Consider the following 20,538-nt stretch of genomic DNA (forward strand, 5'->3'; position numbering starts at 1 on the left):
CTCACTCTGTCACCCAAGCCACATGTAGCCTCAAACTCTTGAGCTGAAGCCATCCTCCCACCTCAGTCTCCCAAAGTGTTGGAATTACAAGCATGAGCTACCACACACCTCCCACCTTTAATATATCTAAAATATAAATTCTCTTCTGCCTTAGGAAAAACAGGCTGGGCGCAGTAGCTCATGCCTGTAATCACAGCACTTTGGGAGGCCAAGGTGGGTGGATCAGAGGTCAGGAGATCGAGACCATCCTGGCTAACACTGTGAAACCCCGTCTCTACTAAAAAAAACAAACAAACAAACAAACAACAACAAAAAAAATTAGTTGGCATGCGCCTGTAGTTTCAGCTACTCCGGAGGCTGAGGCGGGAGAATCCCTTGAACCCAGTAGGCAGTGGTTGCAGTGAGCCGCGATTGCGCCACTGCACTCCAGCCTGGGCAAGAGAGCTAGACTCCGTCTCAAAAAAAAAAAAAAAAGAAAAAACAAGCATTTGACTCTGTCTTTTAAGATTACCACTGGATTATCATATCTGAGGCATATACTAGTTATCATGTTCATTTCCAAGATTCTTTGCCCTCTGAATCTCCTGTGCTGCTATTGGAGTCTCTATATGGTTTACTACAGGACATTAGTCTGTCATCCACATGTCCCTAGGCACATGTCCCTGGACACACTCCTCCTGGAGTGGCAGGAATGACTAGTGACCTCCACCGACTTCCTCCCTGTCGCTTGCATGATTCCTCTGCTTCTACACCTTCCCCTGTCTACTCAAACTCCGGTTTATCTAGAAGATTATGAGTGCTTTTAAAAAGATCCAAGATAAAACTTCAAAAGAAGTGGCCCATAAAATCTATACTCTTCTCTTCCAAAAGGTGATGGTATCTCTCCTACAAAAGAGGATGTAATTCACTCAGATGTACAAGATGAACTGGTTCATTCTGCTTGTTACGTATGCATCTAATTAGTTTGAATCTATGCAGTACCACCACCTTAAGATGTTTCCAAAGGACAACTCTAAACTCTTACTATTAAAAAAAAAATGTTTTAAGTAGAAAGTTAGGGGTATTAAGTGAAATTTCAATATTGAATTCATTGCATAAGGCAAACATTAGATATAAGTGGGAAACATCTTAGAGGATTTTACTGTTTTACATTTTTTTAGGTGAATAGCAACCTTAGATCATCTTACAAAATATGGTTACTGTCACAAAATAAAACTTGAAACTATATTCAGTCATTTAAAAAATGAACTCTTTATTTTAGCTGGACCAGCTATTCCTTCTGTTGTGGTGTATCCGAAAAGGAGTCAGACCAGCACTGCAGATAGTGACCTCAAAGAAGATGGAATTTCCTCCCGGAAATCAAGTGGCAGTGCTGTTGGAGGAAAGGGAATTGCTCCAGCCAGTCCCATGCTTGGGAATGCAAGTAATCCCAATAAGGCGGATATTCCTGAACGCAAGAAAAGCTCCACTGTCCCTAGTGTAAGTGTTGTTGAACTATAGAGTGGTCTTAGGGTGGTAGGGTTGGAACCAGCTAGACACCAGGTGTTCATTTTACTCCTGTGGTCTCTCGTACTGGAATGCCCTCTCTACTAGGCAGCCATGCCCAATCTTAACTTACAGAAATCCTACCTGCTGCATTGTAGGTATTTATTGTTGACACTCTCTTAGTTCATTCTTGCTGCTGTAACAAAATACCTGAGACTGGCTAATTTATAAAGAAAAGACATTTATTTCTTACAATTCTGGAGGCTGAGAAGTCCAAGATGAAGGCAACAACAAGTTCCGTGTCTGGCAAGGGCCCTGTTCTCTGCTTCCAACATGATGCCTTGGTGCTGGCATCCTCCAGAGGAGACAAATGCTGTGTTCTCATGTGGCTGAAGGGACAGAAGGGGTGAACTCACCCCCTCAAGCCCTTTTATAAAACACTAATCCGGCCGGGCGCGGTGGCTCACGCCTGTAATCTCAGCACTTTGGGAGGCCGAGGTGGGTAGATCACAAGGTCAGGAGTTCAAGACCAGCCTGGCCAAGATGGTGAAACCCCGTCTCTACTAAAAATACAAAAATTAGCCGGGCGTGGTGGCAGGCACCTGTAATCCCAGCTACTCAGGAGGCTGAGGTAGAGAATCGCTTGAACTCAGGAGGCAGAGGTTACAGTGAGCCAAGATCGCATCACTGCACTCTAGCCTGGCGACAGAGCGAGACTCCTTCTCAAAAAAAAAAAAAAAAAGATACTAATCCATTCATGAAGGCGGAGCCCTCGTGGCCTTAACACCTAAAAGACTCACCTCCAAATATTGTTTTCTCCTATGGGAGATAAAGCTTAAACATGAGTTTTGGAGGGGACACATTCAGAGCATAGCACACCCACCATAGACACTAGATGGTGATAGGTCCTTTATTTCAAGGGCTGGTTCCAGTTATTTCGGACACCCGCTGAGCCTTAGGTTGTCAGGTGCTGAGACATGGAAAGACCTCACAGTCTAACAGGAAGTGAATGAAAACAGTGACAGTGCAGATGGAAGCCTACGTGCACACACGGGGAGGTCTGACTGCCAGTGCCCCAAAGATGTGGTGTTCACACTGAGTCTTCAAAGGGCTCTAATGATGAAGAGTGTTGGCTGAGTTCTTACCATGTGCCAAGGACCATGCTAAGTGCTTTTTCATGGATTAGCTACATTTTAAGGTGGAAAAAAAGTTGGGTAATTGCCTAAAATTACACTGCCAACCTGAATCCAGCTCTTAATCCCTATCTGTAACAAAATCTCCCCAGTAAGTAGATAATATTTACTAAATTAAATTGAATCCATTCAGCTTCAGAAACTTTTTTCTGTGTATTGAAGTATGTTCTGTCTAACCTAACATATTAAAGAATTTGCAGAGAAGTAAACAATCTTAAGATTATTCTGTAAGCACGTTTTTCCCTACAAAATTAACAATGATGCAGCCCTGCCTCCAACTCCAGAACAACCCTGGACTGAGGAGGCTGTGGAGAAACCCTGTTGCTCTCTGAAAGCCCTTCATTGTTCCATTCTGGGGAATGGGTGCATGAAGGACCCCAAGGGGCTTTGCGTGTTTCATCCTCTGACCTTATGCTTAGTCGAAGTAAACCCTGTGTGAAAAGTTTATTCTGGCCTCCAAATGCCATACAGTAGGATTATTGTTTCCGTACTCCTGCAGTTAAAATTCCGTCTCCAACGTTTGTTGACAGTTACCAGAGAAGATGAGGGCATTATTCCCTGCCTTCATGACTTCTCTTCCCCTTTGCTCTTGTCTACACACACTGCCCTTCTGAAAGTGAATCATGAGTATTTTCAGTCCACCCATACTAAATTACTTACAAAGGAAAAAAGGTAGTTAGCAATATTATTATTTTCTCCCATGAGTCTTCGGGATTTCTCTGTAGATGGTCTGCTCAAGCTGTAGTAAAAGTGACTGCTCTATCTTTGTTTAAAAATTATCTGATAAAATTCCATAGCTATGGCCAGGCACGGTGGCTCACACCCGTAATCCCTGCACTGTGGGAGGCCAAAGTGGGCGGATTACTTGAGGTCAGGAGTTCAAGAACAGCCTGGCCAACATGGTGAAATCCCATCTCCACTAAAAATACAAAAATTAGCCGGGTATAGTGGCGTGCTCCTGTAATCCTAGCTATTCGGGAGGCTGAGGCAGGAGAATTGCTTTAACCGAGGAGATGGAGGTTGCAGTGAGCTGAGATTGTGTCATTGCACTCCAGCCTGGGTAACAGAGCGAGACTCCATCTCAAAAAAAAAAAAAAAAAAAAAGTCCATAGCTGTGACTTGTTCCTTGCTTTTTAGTTTTTTGTTTTGGAAGTTAAATTCATGTGAATCCACATGACAATGATTAACCATTTTAAAGTGGGCAATGCGGTGGCATTTGGTACACTCGCAGTATTGTGCAGCCAACACCTGTCTTTAGTTTCAGAACTTTTTCAGCTCCCCAGAAGGAGCATCTGTTTAGGCTGGGCACAGTGGCTAACCCCTATAATCCCAGCGCTTTGGGAGGCTGAGGTGGGAGGATCACTTGAGCCCAAGAGTCTGAGATCAGCCTGGGCACCAGAGTGAGACCTCATCTCTACAAAAAAAATTAAAAAGAAAATAGCTGAGCATGATGATGCACACCTGTAGTACCAGCTACTTGAGAGCTTGAGAGGCTCAGGAGGGAAGATCATTTCAGCCCAAGAGGTTGAGGCTGCAGTGAGTCATGGTCACATCACCATATTCCAGCCTGGGCAACAGAGCAAGACCCTGTCCTTAAAAAAAAAAAAGAAAAAAGAAAAAGTGGCCGGGCGCAGTGGCTCACGCCTGTAATCCCAGCACTTTGGGAGGCTGAAGTGGGCAGATCACAAGGTCAGGCGTTCAAGACCAGCCTGGCCATCGTGGTGAAACCCCATCTCTACTAAAAATACAAAAATTAGCCAGGCATGGTGGCGGGCGCCTGTAATCCCAGCTACTCGGGAGGCTGAGGCAGGAGAATCGATTGAACCCAGGACGCAGAAGTTGCAGTGAGCCGAGATGGTGCCACTGCACTCCAGCCTGGGCGAAAGAGCGAGGCTCCATCTCAAAAAAAAAAAAAAAAGAACACCTGTATCCCTTAAGTAATCACTTTCCATTCCTCCTCTCCCCTCTGCCCCCCTCCCTTCCCCCTCATTCCCTGGCAACCACCAGTCTGTGTTCTGTCTCTGGATTTGCCTGTTCTGAATATTTTATATAAATGGAACCATTTCACATGTATCCTTTTGTGTCTACTTCTTTCTTTGACTCAGCATAATGTTTTCATGGTTCATCCAAGTTGTAGCATGTATTTTCTTTTCCCTTTTTTTTTTTGAGATGGCATTTCGCTCCTGTTGCCCAGAGTGCAATGGCACGATCTTGGCTCACTGCAAACTCCACCTCCCGGGTTCAAGCGATTCTCCTGCCTCAGCCTCCTGAGTAGCTGGGATTACAGGCGTGCGCCACCATGCCTGGCTAATTTTGTATTTTTAGTAGAGATGGGGTTTCTCCATGTTGGTCAGTCTGGTCTCAAACTCCCGACCTCAGGTGATCCACCCGCCTCGGCCTCCCAAAGCGCTGGGATTACAGGCGTGAGCCACTGTGCCCAGCCTGTAGCATGTATTAGTACTTTGTTTCTTTTGGGGGTAATATTCCATTCTGTATATATACTACAATTTAACTGTTCATCTGTTGATGGACATTTATATTATTTCCATGTATTGGTTAAAATGAATAATGCTACTATAAACAATTGTGTACAAATTTCTATGTGGACTTAAGTGTTTTAATTTCTTTCCTTCTTTCTTGGGGAGGAGACGGTCTCACTCTGTCACCTAGGCTAAAGTACAATGGTGCAAACATGGCTCATTGCAACTTCGACCTCCCAGACCCAAGTGATCCTCCCACCTCAGCCTCCCAAATAGCTGATACCACAGGCATGCATCACCATGCCTGGCTTATTTTTTCTGTTTGTTTGTTGTGGTAGAGATGAGGTCTCCCTATGTAGCCCAGCCAGGCTGGTCTCAAACTCCTAGGCTCAAGCAGACATCCTGCCTCAGCCTCCCAAAGTGCTGGGATTATAGGTGTTAGCCTCTGCACCTGGCTGTGTTTTCATTTTTCCTGGATATATATTTAGGAATAAAATTGTTGAGTAATATGGTAACTCCATGTTTAATTTTTTGAGAAACTGCCAAACTGTTTTCCTCACAACTGTACCATTTTATCCAGCAATAGTGAGAGTCCCTGTTTTCTTCACATTCTTTCTAACAATTAATAATTATTTTATTATTTAAAGCTTTCCTAGCAGGTATGAAGTAGTACCTCATGCTTTTGATTTGCATTTCTTTAATGACCAATGATATTGGGCATCTTTTCATGTGCTTCTTGGCCATATGTATAGCTTTTTTTTTTTTTTTTTTTTGAGACTGAGTTTTGCTCTTGTTACACAGGCTGGAGTGCAATGGTGCGATCTCAGCTCACCGCAACCTCCACCTCCCAGGTTTAAGTGATACTCCTACCTCAGCCTCCTGGCCTCCTGAGTAGCTGGGATTACAGGCATGCACCACCACAGCCAGCTAATTTTGTATTTTTAGCAGAGATGGGTTTTCTCCATGTTGGTCAGGCTGGTCTCGAACTCCTCACCTCAGGAGATCCGCCCACCTCTGCCTCCCAAAGTATTGGGATTACAGGTGTGAGCCACCGCGCCCAGCCGTTGTATAGCTTTTTTAAAGAAATATCTATTGAAGGTGCCGATTTTAAAATTAGGTTGTCAGGCCGGGCACCTCAGGAGGCTGAGGCAGGAGAATCGCTTGAACCCAGGAGGGGGAGGTTGCAGTGAGCTGAGATCGCACCACTGCATTCCAGCATGGCGACAGAGCAAGACTCCGTCTCAAAAAAGAAAAAAAAAAATTAGCCAAATGTGGTGGCACATGCCTGTATTCCCAGCTACTTGGGAGGCTGTGGTGGGAGGATTGCTTGATCCTGGGAGGCAGAGCCAAGATTGCTCCACTGCACTCCAGCCTGGGTGACAGAGTAAGACCTTGCCTCAAAAAACAAGTAAATAAAAGACTGGCATTCCTATTTATGTAGATAAGTTCATTTTTTCTCATTGTACTGTATTTACCAAATAAATTTAAGACAAAAATGCCCTTTTTTATAGAGTAACACAGCATCTGGTGGAATGACACGACGAAATACTTATGTTTGCAGTGAGAGAACTACAGCTGATAGACACTCAGTGATTCAGAATGGCAAAGAAAACAGGTAGGAGATTCTACCTGTTTGTAAGAAAAGTTGTTTTTCCCAAGAGAAATGGAACCATGTTATTTACTGCTTTGTTTTTATAATCATTTTCAAATTAAAACTGTAAGTATTCTCTGAAGGTAAGTTAAATTTGTATACTAATTTTTAGCAAGATACTAGAATTCTAAATGCTTTTTGTTGTCCAGAGCATCATCCTCCTGCCTGGCTGTGTATGATGATTAAAAGGCTTGAGTTAAACCCAGGGGGTTTCCTAGAGGAAGTAGATAGTAAGCTGTGGTTATGTTGTAGAACAGTGAATAAGGAAATGGAGATTGTCTTGTGCTCATTAATAACTTGAACAAAAGCCGAAAGTGGGGGAAGATAAGGACGTGAGGCAGAGTCATACCTCAGGAGAATGTACAGCACCAGGTAGCATTAAAGGTCCGCAGTTTACCAAAGGGTCCAGATGGCTGAGTCTAAATAGAAACACTGGAGAAGCCAAGAGAAGTGGAGAGTCCAGCCTTCTGAATGCTTTTAATTTGGCTACATAGCAAGCATACATAGGATGAGCGTGATTTTAAAAAGACAATGATGTTACATGTCAATAAGGAGAGCATCCTATCATGCACATGATTTTCTTGGGGTTTTGAAATAAAATAAGTAGAGTCAGTAAAATGGGATTGGATAGGTGTAGAGACTCTGAGGTGGGGTTAGTCTGGGTGGAGAGAAAAGAGAAGTTAGATTGGTAGAGAATAGTTAAATATGCTATATTCTGTTCAGAACAAATTTCCCAGGCTAGCATGGATTTTCCTTCTTTGTTTTTGGAAGAGCAGTAAGTGTACATCATTCTTTTAACTTGAACATTGTTTGCATCAGAATTGTTCTGACATTTACTTTCTGCAGTTACGGTGTGAGGTTCTGTTTCTTAATCCTAACCTATGTTTGATCTCATTAGTCAAACAAAATGTTTGATCACTACATTTTGTGACAGCCTAATCAAAAATTCTCTCCTCCTTCATCCTTAGTTCCAAACTGCTTATCACTTCCCTGTTCCATAGGCCACTTAGGATTGAGTTGATATGAGGAGTAACATTTGTTCTGTAAGATTATGGTTATTATTCGTTGAATTTTTAGCAATATTTACATTCTCTTGTTCTCTTTTATGACTCGTGTGTGTGTGTGTGTGTTTCAACATTGTCTTTTCTTATGATTAAAAACTACTAAGAACTTGAGTATAGCAGCTGGGGTAGATAGTTTACAGATAATGATTGATATAGGTATTTCTTTTTTTTTTTTTTTTTTTGAGACAGAGTCTCGCTCTGTCCCCCAGGCTGGAGTGCAGTGGCCTGATCTCGGCTCACTGCAAGCTCCGCCTCCCGGGTTCACGCCATTCTCCTGCCTTAGCCTCCCGAGTAGCTGGGACTACAGGCGCCCCCCACCACGCCCAGGTAATTTTTTGTATTTTTAGTAGAGATGGGGTTTCACCATGTTAGCCAGGATGGTCTCGATCTCCTGACCTTGTGATCCACCCACCTCGGCCTCCCAAAGTGCTGGGATTACAGGCGTGAGCCACCATACCCGGCCAGGTATTTCTTAATAGTAGTCTACTCTCTGGTAGATTTGTATTATAGTTCAGTTCTTAACTTTCAAATTTCTTCTAGTTCAAAAGTGACTTAATAGAAAATATCAATAGAAGACTTAATTAGAAGTTTCTGGTGTTACAGATTGTAGTCTACAGGACTACAGAAATGTTTCATGGTCAGGCACAGTGGCTCACACCTGTAATCCCAGCACTCTGGGAGGCCAAGGCAGGTGGATCACTTGAGGTCAGGAGTTTGAGACCAGCCTGGCCAACATGGTGAAACCCCGTCTCTACTAAAAATACGAAAATTAACCATGTGTGGTGGCACGCGCCTGTAGTCCCAGCTACCAGGGAGACTGAGGCAGGAGAATTACTTGAACCCAGGAGGCAGAGTTTGCAGTGAGCTGAGATCACGCCACTGCAGTCCAGCCTGGACGACAGAGCAAGACTCATCTAAAAAAAAAAAGTTGTTTCTTTACCTTTACTACTTCTAAATTCTGAAAATGCACTACCCAGCTCCTTCTGAACTTTAGGATATGTGACTGTCTGAGGTGCAGAATCAGTCTCCTCAAGGGTGTTAAGACTAAGATCTGCTCTCTGCTCCCATCCTGTGCTACACGTATCATACACCAGGCACATGCATATATGCCTGTGTCTTCTGATCCTCTTTTCCTAAAATTTTTCGTTTCACTCTTTGGAAATAATATTTAAGACTTCTTTAATTTCTTTGGCAACATTTCCTTTCTGCATTCCCCCTGGAGACACCTGCCTTGCTGGGGCCAACTCTTTCATATCCTGACCTGTCTCGTTGCTTCTCTTAGCATCAGTCATTGAAATACTTTGCTTCTGAAGGTGTCGTCTTTCTCTTTAGTCAAAGAGAGTCTCACCGCCAAACCTTAAAAGACAGGGCCCATTGTTTTAATAATATTTGGACTTTCCTTTCCTATCTTACAAATGAATTAAAAGACTGGAAAATTATTGGGTTTAACTTCTTTAGTTAAGGCACTAAATGTGACAGCTTTCCCTTAAAATTGATGCTTGAGTCTTCAGTGAGATACAATTAGCTTTCCCTGCACAGATGACTTCTTCGGCAAATTGTTCCTTTTCCCTCTCTTCACCCACCCATGTATCTTATTTCTTCACTAATTTAAAATATGAGTGAGCTGTAGGATGCCTGGACCTATGTTAACTTCTGAAACAAACATGTTAAGTTCCAATTTTAGCCTTAAATATTTTCGACATTTAGCCTTAAATGTTTTCTTCTTTATATGAGTGTTCATACGGAATTTCAACATGAGAATAATGATGGCTGATTTTTTAAAAACTGTGTGAAGGTTTAAACCAAAGACTCCACATATCTTAAGCCCTTACTACCTTCAAAATCCTACTGTAAACAGGATATTTTAAAGGCTTACTAAATGCAAGGCTTTTTCTCGTCATAGGCAATATAATTAATTTTAATAGCTTTTTTCTTTTGAAAATTAGTTTTATTAATTGGTTCTTACTAGGCCAATCTTTGTTTTATCAGCTTTCCTGTGGGAACAATAAAGTTAATGACACAGGGAGCATAGGTTAGGGCCAGTTGTTACTTTGGCACAAACACCTGTGATTCGTTTTCTGAGACTAGTTTTAAACTGGTCGTGCTGAAGGCCAGCCCACTTTCTGCTGTAATTATTCTGCCTTCTGATGTTATTCTCGAAAAATGGCCAGATTCCAGGCATGACTAATGGTTGGTGTAAACTAGGCATGAGAAGGTTTGGTTACACCTTCAATTGTATGATTCTATCATGATGGTATAGGTTTGCAGTGAGTCTTAAACCACATAGCGCTGACACATAGTGAGTGCTCAACAAATGTTAGCTTTCATTATTAATTATAGACTGTTCAGACAAGGTTATGCAGAATTTTCTTAGTTTGCACTGACTAAACCTAATCTTTCAAGTTAATAATGTTGCTAAACCACCTACATAGCAGAGACACTCTGCTCCTACGATTTCATCTGCTTTAGATACCCGGACGACACTGTTTAGACTACTTCATTTAAAGACCCCAGAGAAGTGACGTGCTGGTGTTACAGTAATGCGAACAGAATCTTTTCTTTTTTTTTTTCTTTTTTTTTCTGCGATGGAGTCTCGCTCTTTTACCCAGGCTAGAGTGCAATGGCACGATCTCCGGTCACTGCAACCTCCATCTCCCGGGTTCATGCAGTTCTTCTGCCTCAGCCTCCCAGTAGCTGGGATTACAGGCACACACCACCACACCTGGCTGATTTTTGTATTTTTAATAGAAATGGGGTTTCACTAGGCCAGGCTGGTCTCAAATTCCTGACTTCAAGTGATCCACCTGCCTTGGCCTCCCAAAGTGCTGTGATTACAGGCATGAGCCACTGCACCAGGCCCAGAATCTTTCAAATAAATTTTAGATATTGGATATTACTGTAAAGTTTCAAAATTGTGAAGTGGCTTATTATTTTATCCACTTTACCCTGCATCAAGCCACATAGAGATTGAGCAGAGAAGGATTGAGGACACTTAGCGTATGTATCTTTGGACTACATATAAAAGTTGCTTTTTTTAGGCTGGGCGCGGTGGCTCCCACCTGTAATCCCAGCATTTTAGGAGGCTGAGGCAGGTGGATCATGAGGTCAGGAGATCAAGACCATCCTGACCAACATGGTGAAACCCTGTCTAAAAATTAGCTGGGCGTGGTGGCATGCGCCTGTAGTCCCAGCTGCTTGGGAAGCTGAGGCAGGAGAATCACTTGAACTCAGGAGGCAGACGTTGCAGTGAGCCGAGATAGCGCCACTGCACTCCAGCCTGGCAACAGAGCAAGACTCTGTCTCAAAAACAAAAAAAAAGGGCTGAGCACAGTGGCTTACGCCTGTAATCCCAGCACTTTGGGAAGCTGAGGTGGGCGGATCACCTGAGGTCAGGAGTTTGAGACCAGCCTGACCAACATGGAGAAACCCCATCTCTAGTAAAAATACAAAAAAAAAAAAAAAAAATTAGCCAGGCATGGTGGCGCATGCCTATTATCCCAGCTACTTGGGAGGCCGAGGCAGGAGAATCGCTTGAACCCAGGAGGCAGAGGTTGCGGTGAGCCAAGATTGCACCATTGCACTCCAGCCTGGGCAACAAGAGCAAAACTCCATCTCAAAGAAAAAAAAAAAAAAGGCTGCTTTTTTTTTTTTTTTTTTTTTTTTTTTAAGATGGATGGAGTCTTGCAGTGTGGCCCAGGCTGCAGTACAGTGGCTAGTCACAGACATGATCATAGTGTACTGTAGCCTTGAACTCCTGGGCTCAAATGATCCTCCTGTGTTGGCTTCTTGAGTAGCTGGGACTACAGGCATGGACCACCACACCTGGCTAATTTTTTATTTTTTGTAGAGATGAAGTCTTCCCGTGTTACCCAGGCTGGTCTCAAATTCCTGGCCTCAAGGGATCCTCCAGTCTCAGCCTTCCAAAACACTAGGTTTACAGGCATGAGCCACCATGCCTGTCCTTGGACTATATTTTTAATTCTGCTTTTGCCCAGTCACTTGAGTATGCTTTTAATCAGCAGCCAATACATTTCTTATCAGAATGTTCTGATAGGGGCTAGAGGTCATAGCAACAAATTCAAAGTGCCTATCCTTTAGTAACCTTAACTGGATTAATGTTTTAGAAAAGATAGTCAAGACTGGGCACAGTGGCTCACAAGGCCTGTCATCCCAGCACTTCGGGAGGCCTAGACAGGAAGATCACTTGAGGCCAAGAGTTCAAGATCAGCCTGGACAAAGTAGCCTGAGACCCCCGTCTCTATAAAAATATATATATTTTTTAATTTTAAAAGATAGTCATGAATACAAAACAGTTGGGAAGATTAATAGGAACTCAACTTCATGCAACTTGAATTTTAAGAAAAACATTGCTATTTCTGTCAATTAAGGTTTAAATGTAGACCAGGCATGATGGCTCACGCCACCATGTAATCCCAGCACTTTGGGAGGCCATGACAGGAGGATTGCTTGAACCCAGGAGTTCAAGACCAGCCTGGGCAACATGGTAAAATTCCATCTCTACCAAAAATACAAAAAAATTAGCTGGGTGCCAGGCACAGTGCCTCACGCCTATAATCCCAGCACTTTGGGAGGCCGAGGCAAGTGGATCACCTGGGGTCGGGAGTTCGAGACCAGCCTGGCCAACATGGTGAAACCCCATCTCTACTAAAAATACAAAAATTAGCTAGGTGTGGTGGTACATGCCGGTAGTCCCAGCTATTTGGGAGGCTGAGGCAGGAGGATGGTTTGAGCCTGGGAGATGGAGGTTGTAGTGAGCCGAGATCACACCATTGTATTCCAGCCTGGACAGTAGAGCCAGACCCAGTCTCAAAAAAATAAAAATAAAAAAATTAATGTAATACAGCTACTATGAACCCACAAAAACTTAAAAAAATTTTTTTAATTATTAAAAAAATGTAATGCTGCTACTGTTTTGCTTATGTAGATTGTGGGCTAGAATAGGAAATAAAACTATCATTTTTAACACTTTTCTGGGGGGAAATATTATTCGAATTTCATAACAATTAGCTTGATGACCTTTTAGAATATATATGTAGACCATTGTGATGTTGGGGCTGCCTGTTGTAAATAGGATTTTTGTGAGCTTGATTGTACAAAATTGAAATTTGCAAACATCTTACTGAGTTTACTGTTTCCTTCTGGGTGTTAGGCCTACTGTAGAAATCAGAAAAATCGGAAATATTTTGTTGCTTGCTTTGTGAAACTCATGATGTGACATGGATTAAATTTCTAAAAAGTTTATTTAATTGCCTTTAAAATTAGTATGTCAAAAAGTTTATTTATTTATTTATTTATTTATTTTAATTTGAAACAGTCTCTCTCTGTCACCCAGACTGGAGTTTAGTGGCATGATCTCAGCTCACTGCAGCTACCACCCCCGGGTTTAAACGATTTACCTCAGCCTCCTGAGTAGCTAGGATTACAGGGGCCCGCCACCACACCCAACTAATTTTTGTATTTTTAGTAGAGATGGGTTTTTGCCATGTTGGCCAGGCTGGTCTGGAACTCCTGGCCTCAAGCAATCCACCCGCCTCAGCCTCCCAAAGTGCTGGGATTACAGGCATGGGCCACCACGCCCAGCCTCAAGTTAATAATTTATAATCCCAGCACTTTGGGAGGCCAAGACGGGCGGATTGCCTAAGCTCAGGAGTTCCAGACCAGCCTGGGCCATGACGAAACCCTATCTCTACAAAAATTTTTTTTTTAATTTATAATGAGAAAATAAATTTACATTTCCTTCTTAGGTCTCTAGAGGATCCATTTTTTTTCTGCAAAGCATCTGTCCACACCCTCTTACCATGCTTGTATGCCTTAAAGATCTAGCTTGGCCTGTCAGCAGTGTGCTTCATTGGGAATCGATGCAGCACCCTCCTGCCTGCAAGCTGACTAAAAGCCTTTTCCTTCTCCAAAGACTTTGGGACCATTTGTATTCACCAGGGAAAGGGTCAAACAACTCCTGCATCTTCTTCCCCTGCTTTTCTTGGCACGTCTACTGATACTAGCTCCTAATTTGGGCAAGAAAAAAGTCAACAACTGGAGGTAGAGTGTTTTGACCCTGGACTCACCCTGAAAGGTAAGGGCACAAGAGATAGTTGTATTTAGCTGTATCTTGTTAGAAAAATACATTTGTGTAGCCAGGCGCGGTGGCTCACGCCTGTAATCCCAGCACTTTGGGAGGCTGAGCTGGGTGGATCACGAGGTCAGGAGTTCAAGACCACCCTGGCTAACATGGTGAAATCCCGTCTCTACGAAAAATACAAAAAATTAGCCGGGCGTGGTGGTGGGTGCCTGTAGTCCCAGCTACTTGGGAGGCTGAGGCAGGAGAATGGCGTGAACCCAGGAGGCGGAGCTTGCAGTGAGCAGAGATCACACTGCACTCCAGCCTGGGTGACAGAGTGAGACTCCGTCTCAAAAAAAAAAAATAAATAACATTTATGTGCATTCATGTGTACGTGTGTCTGTACACATGTACAAGAAACAACCGAGCATTTCTTTAAAAACCTTAGTCAGTTAGAACTGTCTCTGTTGCAGGTGACAGAAAACCCAGTCTAAACAGGCTTAAATATAAAAGGGCTATTAGTTCATATAACTAAAAAAAGTCCAGGGCTAGAGTTAGGGTCCATCTGCTTCTGCCTCCTTGGCCGTAGTTCCATGATTGGGCTCGGCACCATCAGACATAACTTCTTCCCGCACACGGCTGTGCTCAAGCAGAAGCCCTCAGGTGGTCTCCTCGATCTGTGTGGGGCCTAGAGTTGCTTCCACCACAGCAAAATTTCATTATTGTTGCTGCAGGAAAAGAATGGATACTGAGTGGCAGAAATACGAAACTGGATAAATTTTTGCCTTTATAAGACATTTGTTTCCAGTCCTTCTCAGACTGTATAAATTCTCCCAAGTCAGAGAGCAGAATTCTCAAACAAAAATGCAGGGACAGAACCAGGCACAGTGGCTCACAAGGCCTATAATCCCAGCACTTTGGGAGGCTGAGGCAGAAGGATCACTTGAACCCAGGAGTTCAAGACCAGCCTAGCCATCATAGTGAGACACCATCTCTACAAAAAATTTAAAAATTAGCCAGGCATAGTGGCACACTCCTGTGGCTGAGATAGGAGGATCGCTTGACCCCAGGAGGTTGAGGCTGCAGCAAGCTGTGATAGTGCCACTGCACTCTAGCCTGGGTGAATACAGCAAGACCCTGTCTCCAAAAATAAAAATTTAAATAAAAATGTTTTAATTCAGGGACAAGCAGTTCTTGCTTTTAAAGACGTATCTCCCTTACGTTGGGGCTGGGCTATCAGAATTCCAGTTGCTAATTGATTAATCTGCTCTGTTAGGAGAACGTTTGTTGAATACCTGCCCTGCCAGGCTTTCTGCTTACACTGGTGGGGGGCACATTGACAAGATTTTGGGCTATGTTTTCAGGGACCTCCAGCAGAGAAGGGTCACTAGGATACAATGTGGCATGCATGAGCTAAAAACAGAAGTGATTTAACTCTCAGAGGGAAAATGGATCAGATAATACTTCATGGAGATGACGACATCTGGTTCATTTTTGAAGAGTGAATAGAAAGATCCCAGCCCTCCATACCAAGAGAATAACTCCTGCAAACATTTTCTGACCTGGTGCCTGACCAATGGACCACACATCATCAGGAAGGCTAGAAAGTTGAGTTCCAGGAGGGAATGATAGAAGGCAAAGCCTAGAGAGATGGCAGGGGCCAGACTTCAGGGGCCTGGGGATGTGTACTTGCACTCCAAGTCGAGGAGACTGAACTTTTTACCAAAGACTTGGTGTTCTGTAGAAGTATGAGCAGATGAGTGACAAGATCTGGTTTATATGTTAAGAAGTTCTCAGCTGTAAGGTGAATAGATTGGAGGTGTTGGGGCAAAGGCAGGGGACCCAGTGAAGACAAGGAGTGAGGCTCTATACTGAGGCCCTGGTAGAAGTGGAGCAGATGGGCCACCTAAAGAGCTACTAGGAAGTTGACACCAATAAGATGTCGTTAGTCTGTGTATGGGGAGTGAGGGAAAGGAAGAACTTGCCAGTTTCCAGGTTTTAATCCTTCCAAAGGATTTCTGCAGAAAGACACTGGAAGAGCTGTATTCCTACTTATCCTTAAAGGAAAGAAACTGCCCTTGAATTCCAAGGACATGGTTACTGAGCTGGAATTCCAAATAATGTGTCCCAGTGAGACTCCTGGGGGTAGTTTTGTCCGGTAACTGTGTGTGTTAGATGAAACTGCAGACTTCCAGCCACTCTTTATCTTACCATGTCTGTTAACAGTTAATTTGCTCTGATGAATTTGCCCATCTTGGAGAAGGGGGCTCTGCTGACTGTTTTTTATCTTGGAGTAAATGTCCTTTGATTAGGAAGGTTCTAGACTATATTGTTAAAACAACATTGGAAGGCTGGGCATGGTGGCTCATGCCTGTAATCCCAACACTTTGGGAGGCCAAGGCAGGCGTATCGTTTGAGCCCAGGAGTTCAAGACCAGCCTGGGCAACATGACAAAACTCTCTCTACTGAAAATACAAAATTAGCCAGGCATGGTGGAGTGCGCCTGTATTCCCAGCCACTTAGGAGGCTGAGGTGGGAGAACCACCTGAGCCCAGGAAGTTGAGGCTGCATTGAGCCATGATCGTACCACTGCACTGCAGCTAGGTGACAGCAAAACCCTGTCTCAAAAAAAACACCAAACAACATAGGATACTGTTATATAACAGCTAGTTCCTATACCTGTAATCTTATTAATTCATTTAAAATACATCAGTGTGGGCCGGGTGTGGTGGCTCACACTTGTAATCCCAACACTTTGGAAGGCCAAGGCGGGAGGATCACTTGAAGCCACGAATTTAAGACCAGCCTGGGTAATATAGCGAGACCCTGTCTCTACAAAAAAAATAAATAAATAAAAAATAAAATATGTCAGTGTGTTTTGGGAACAGGTTGAGAGCATAGCATGCTCATATTATATATTCATTTTACCACTTAGATTTGAATTGAGGCATCTCTTAGAATAGGTTTTATTTTGTGCATACCCTCAGAGGACATTGTCCCTCTCATAGAAACAGATATTCAAACATGTAATCTGCTATTTTATTTTAAGGTAATACATTTTTATGATTACTGTTTGGAAAAAAAAAAAAAAAAGCAACTATAGGTTAGCAGTTGCTCCAGAATCTCCAAAACAAGCTTAGGAGATTTTTATTCTTTACCAGAAATGAGATGGCTTGGGAGGAAGGTGTGTGCATTACACACAGGTTGCTCTGTGGTCACTGCTCCTTCATACTGTGTTTCTGCCTCTGCCTGAACCCAAACCCCTCCCAGCCTGACAGAAATGTTCGCTTACGCAGCTAGCCCTGCCTCAGTTTGTACATCTACCTGTCGGCTGAGACATCAGAAGTCGATGTCCATGTCAGCCTCTGGGCACCCCAAGATGATGTTACCTCCAATAGACAGTGAAGGAGATAACTTCAAGGCTATGTAAGAAAAATGCACATTCTTTGTGAAACTAATGTGTACCCACTGCTTCTTAATTTTGTGCTGTGGATTTTATAGTCTGAGATTTTGTTACCGTTGTCCACAAGGCGTCCTTCCTCCATGTGATTTTAGTTAAGCACATCTTTTGTCATGATGTCCTCGGTTGTGTATTGTGTGTCTTCGTGCCTTCGCGTACTACAAAATGTATAAGAAGTTCCTGCTCCTCCCAAGTTGCTTTCAGCATGCGGAATTTTATACATATATCATTTGTTTACTTCCAAAACTTTTTAGTTGCCTGTTCTTCAGTTACGCCAGCATATCCTTTATTTCTTTCGTATTGGCACAGTTCTCTATGTAAGCAATTTGAGAGGGAAGCAAAGGGGAAAAGTTTCAGTTAGCTGTTCTCTGTCCTAGATTTTCCCTGCATTAATCTTGTCCTTGAAAATATATATAATACTGGTCCCTTAAACTCCATGAGGCTTTGTCTCATTATGTATTGTTCTTTTGGTACCCTTTCCCACTTAACTTACCTTTTGCTCCTAAGTCCTATAAAATACCCCTTGGATCTGGATTTTTTATACCCGATTTTCTCCACTGTGTATAAAAGGTATATTGTGACTGTAAATTTTTGTATATCATGTTCTGAGAGCTTCTTACTTTCTGATCTCATAGCACTATTCCTGATCAGAGAACTCCAGTTGCTTCAACACACAGTATCAGTAGTGCAGCCACCCCAGATCGAATCCGCTTCCCAAGAGGCACTGCCAGTCGTAGCACTTTCCACGGCCAGCCCCGGGAACGGCGAACCGCAACATATAATGGCCCTCCTGCCTCTCCCAGCCTGTCCCATGAAGCCACACCATTGTCCCAGACTCGAAGCCGAGGCTCCACTAATCTCTTTAGTAAATTAACTTCAAAACTCACAAGGAGGTAAGTGCTAGGTGCTGGTTGTTTGGGAGTGAACACGTAGAGCAAAAGGAAAGATGTCTTTTTTGTTGTGTGAAGCCACTGCTACCTGGATGCTTTTCAGTCTGCCTTCAGCTCATGGTTTTCTGGTTTTATATATGTCTAACTTTATACTTTAAAACCTTTAAAGTAGAAATTGTAGAGCTCAGAGTCTTCATAACACTAAAAGTTAACCAGCATTTAGGAGGTTTTTGTTAGTGTTCTTTAATTATTGTTCCTTTTGCTCACGTATCTCTCTGCATGGCATGTTCGTTGTTGTTGAGCAGGCAGACCTCGAGTTCTGGTGTGGGGTGGGGGGCTGGCACTCTGTAACAATCAGCAGGAAAGACCATGCATGTCTTTCATAATCATCTCCAGCCCCAGAGGAAAGAGACAGCTTCTCTTTTCTCGCTTTATTGTTGTTAAGGAGCAGTAAATTTCTTAAGAGTCCAAATCTTGAAAGTTTCTCTCTCAGTCTTAGTAATTTATATTGAGAGCAAGGTAATGTCCTTAAATGGTATAGTTTTGGAGATAAAATCTCTGGTTTATTATCAAAAAATAATGTTACTATTATTAAGTTATTTTTATTAAATGCTGCATGATTCTTGGCTGATGGTCCTGGAAATTTTTTAAAATGTTCCATGTGTCTAGTAGGCTAGCATCTGGGGCCTCAGTAAACTCTCAAGGGTCCTTTGAGATTAACTTCATTTCCGTAACCTTGTTACCTGTTACAAAAGCCCAGAAATACTGGCTGCTTCAAGAGGAAAAAGAAAGGATACCACTTTGAACCGTAAACAATAGTGAAAGGCACCTTTCCGAGAAGGAGCCCAGGAAACCCAAGAGCCCCTGCAGTTTCAGGACATCCTTGGAGAAATGTTTTGAAATTAAGCCTAGCTGTGGATGAGTCTGTCTGTGGTATCTTGCAGGTTTGCCTAGGACGGACCCTCTTATTTGTCATCTGTAGCTTACAGGACAGCAGTAGGAGTCTTTCCCGAGTCTGAAATGATCAGTACCCTCCTCTGTTTTTCTGCATTCCCTATGGCCTATAGCCTATTACTTCATTTCACTCCATCTCCATTATTTAAACTAAGCTAAATGTAATCTTGTATTCGATCATCTGAAACTTCGGTGAGTCACATTAAAGTCTGATCTACTTATTATTAGGACATGGAATAGATTAGGGAGTATTCCTTTTTTTTTATTTATTTTTTTATTTTTATTTTTTTTGAGACGGAGTCTCACTGTCGCCAAGGCTGGAGTGCAGTGGTGCAATCTTGGCTAACTTCAACCTCCGCCTAGATTAGGGAGGATTTCTGACATCCATTAGCATTAACTAGAAGTCAGATGCGTCAGAAGGTTTCTATTTACCCTCTTACTCACTTCTTAGCCCCTTTATTAAGCCACCTCATTTTAAACTGGGCAAAACAGAATCAGCCGAAGAGCTTTGCCAGGTTTGGGGCACCCATTCATGACCAGCCAGCAAGAGAGACAGTGAGTTCAATCTGAGAAGAGTCTGGTGACTCCCAGAATAAATCATTCCTTCCTGGCCAGCCGTGGTGGTTCACGCTTGTAATCCCAGCACTTTGGGAGGCCAAGGCGGGTGGATCTCCTGAAGTCAGAAGTTTGAGACCAGCCTGACCAATATGGTGAAACCCCATCTCTACTAAAAATACAAAAATTAGCCAGGCATGGTGGTGGGCGCCTGGAGTCCCAGCTACCCAGGAGGCTGAGACAGGAGAATTGCTTGAACCCGGAAGGCAGAGGTTGCAGTGAGCCGAGATCGTACCACTGCACTCTAGTCTGGGTGACAAAGTGAGACTGTGTCTCAAAAAAAAAAAAAAAAACTTTGAGTTTATTTTTCTTCTTTGTACTCTTTTTTCAGTCATTTTAAGACTAGTATTGGGCTGGGCCGGATGGCTCATGCCTGTAATCTCAGCACTTTGGGAGGCCAAGGGGGGCGGATCACCTGGGGTCAGGAGTTTGAGACAGGCCTGGCCAACATGGCAAAACCCCATCTCTACTAAAAATACAAAAATTAGCCACGGTTGGTGGCGCTCGCCTGTAGTCCCAGCTACTCTGGAGGCTGAGCCAGGAGAATCGCTTGAACCTGGGAGGCGGAGGTTGCATCTAGCCAAGATCGCGCCGCTGCACTCCAGCCTGGGTGATGACAGAGCGAGACTCCATCTCAAAAAAAAAAAAAAAAAAAAAAGACTAGCAT

At 43.2% G+C, this 20,538-nt stretch overlaps 1 protein-coding gene across 26 annotated transcripts in view; it reads left to right on the forward strand.

The window, feature by feature from the left end:
* MARK3 (microtubule affinity regulating kinase 3) overlaps positions 1–20,538 on the forward strand; it is a 117,633-nt gene that overhangs the window by 87,943 nt on the left and 9,152 nt on the right. For 13 of the 26 annotated variants that reach the window (XM_001138504.7, XM_054665836.2, XM_001138004.7 and 10 more), the window contains 3 exons: positions 1,262–1,479; positions 6,670–6,773; positions 18,048–18,305. In XM_001138504.7, the coding sequence (XP_001138504.4) occupies positions 1,262–1,479; positions 6,670–6,773; positions 18,048–18,305 (580 nt within the window). Of the gene's footprint in view, positions 1–1,261; positions 1,480–6,669; positions 6,774–17,222; positions 17,379–18,047; positions 18,306–20,538 lie in introns of all 26 variants that reach the window. The other 13 variants (XM_009428520.5, XM_009428522.5, XM_009428521.5 and 10 more) reach the window with 2 other exon arrangements.

The sequence above is a fragment of the Pan troglodytes genome, chromosome 15 (assembly GCF_028858775.2).
Source record: "Pan troglodytes isolate AG18354 chromosome 15, NHGRI_mPanTro3-v2.0_pri, whole genome shotgun sequence".
NCBI lineage: Eukaryota > Metazoa > Chordata > Mammalia > Primates > Hominidae > Pan > Pan troglodytes.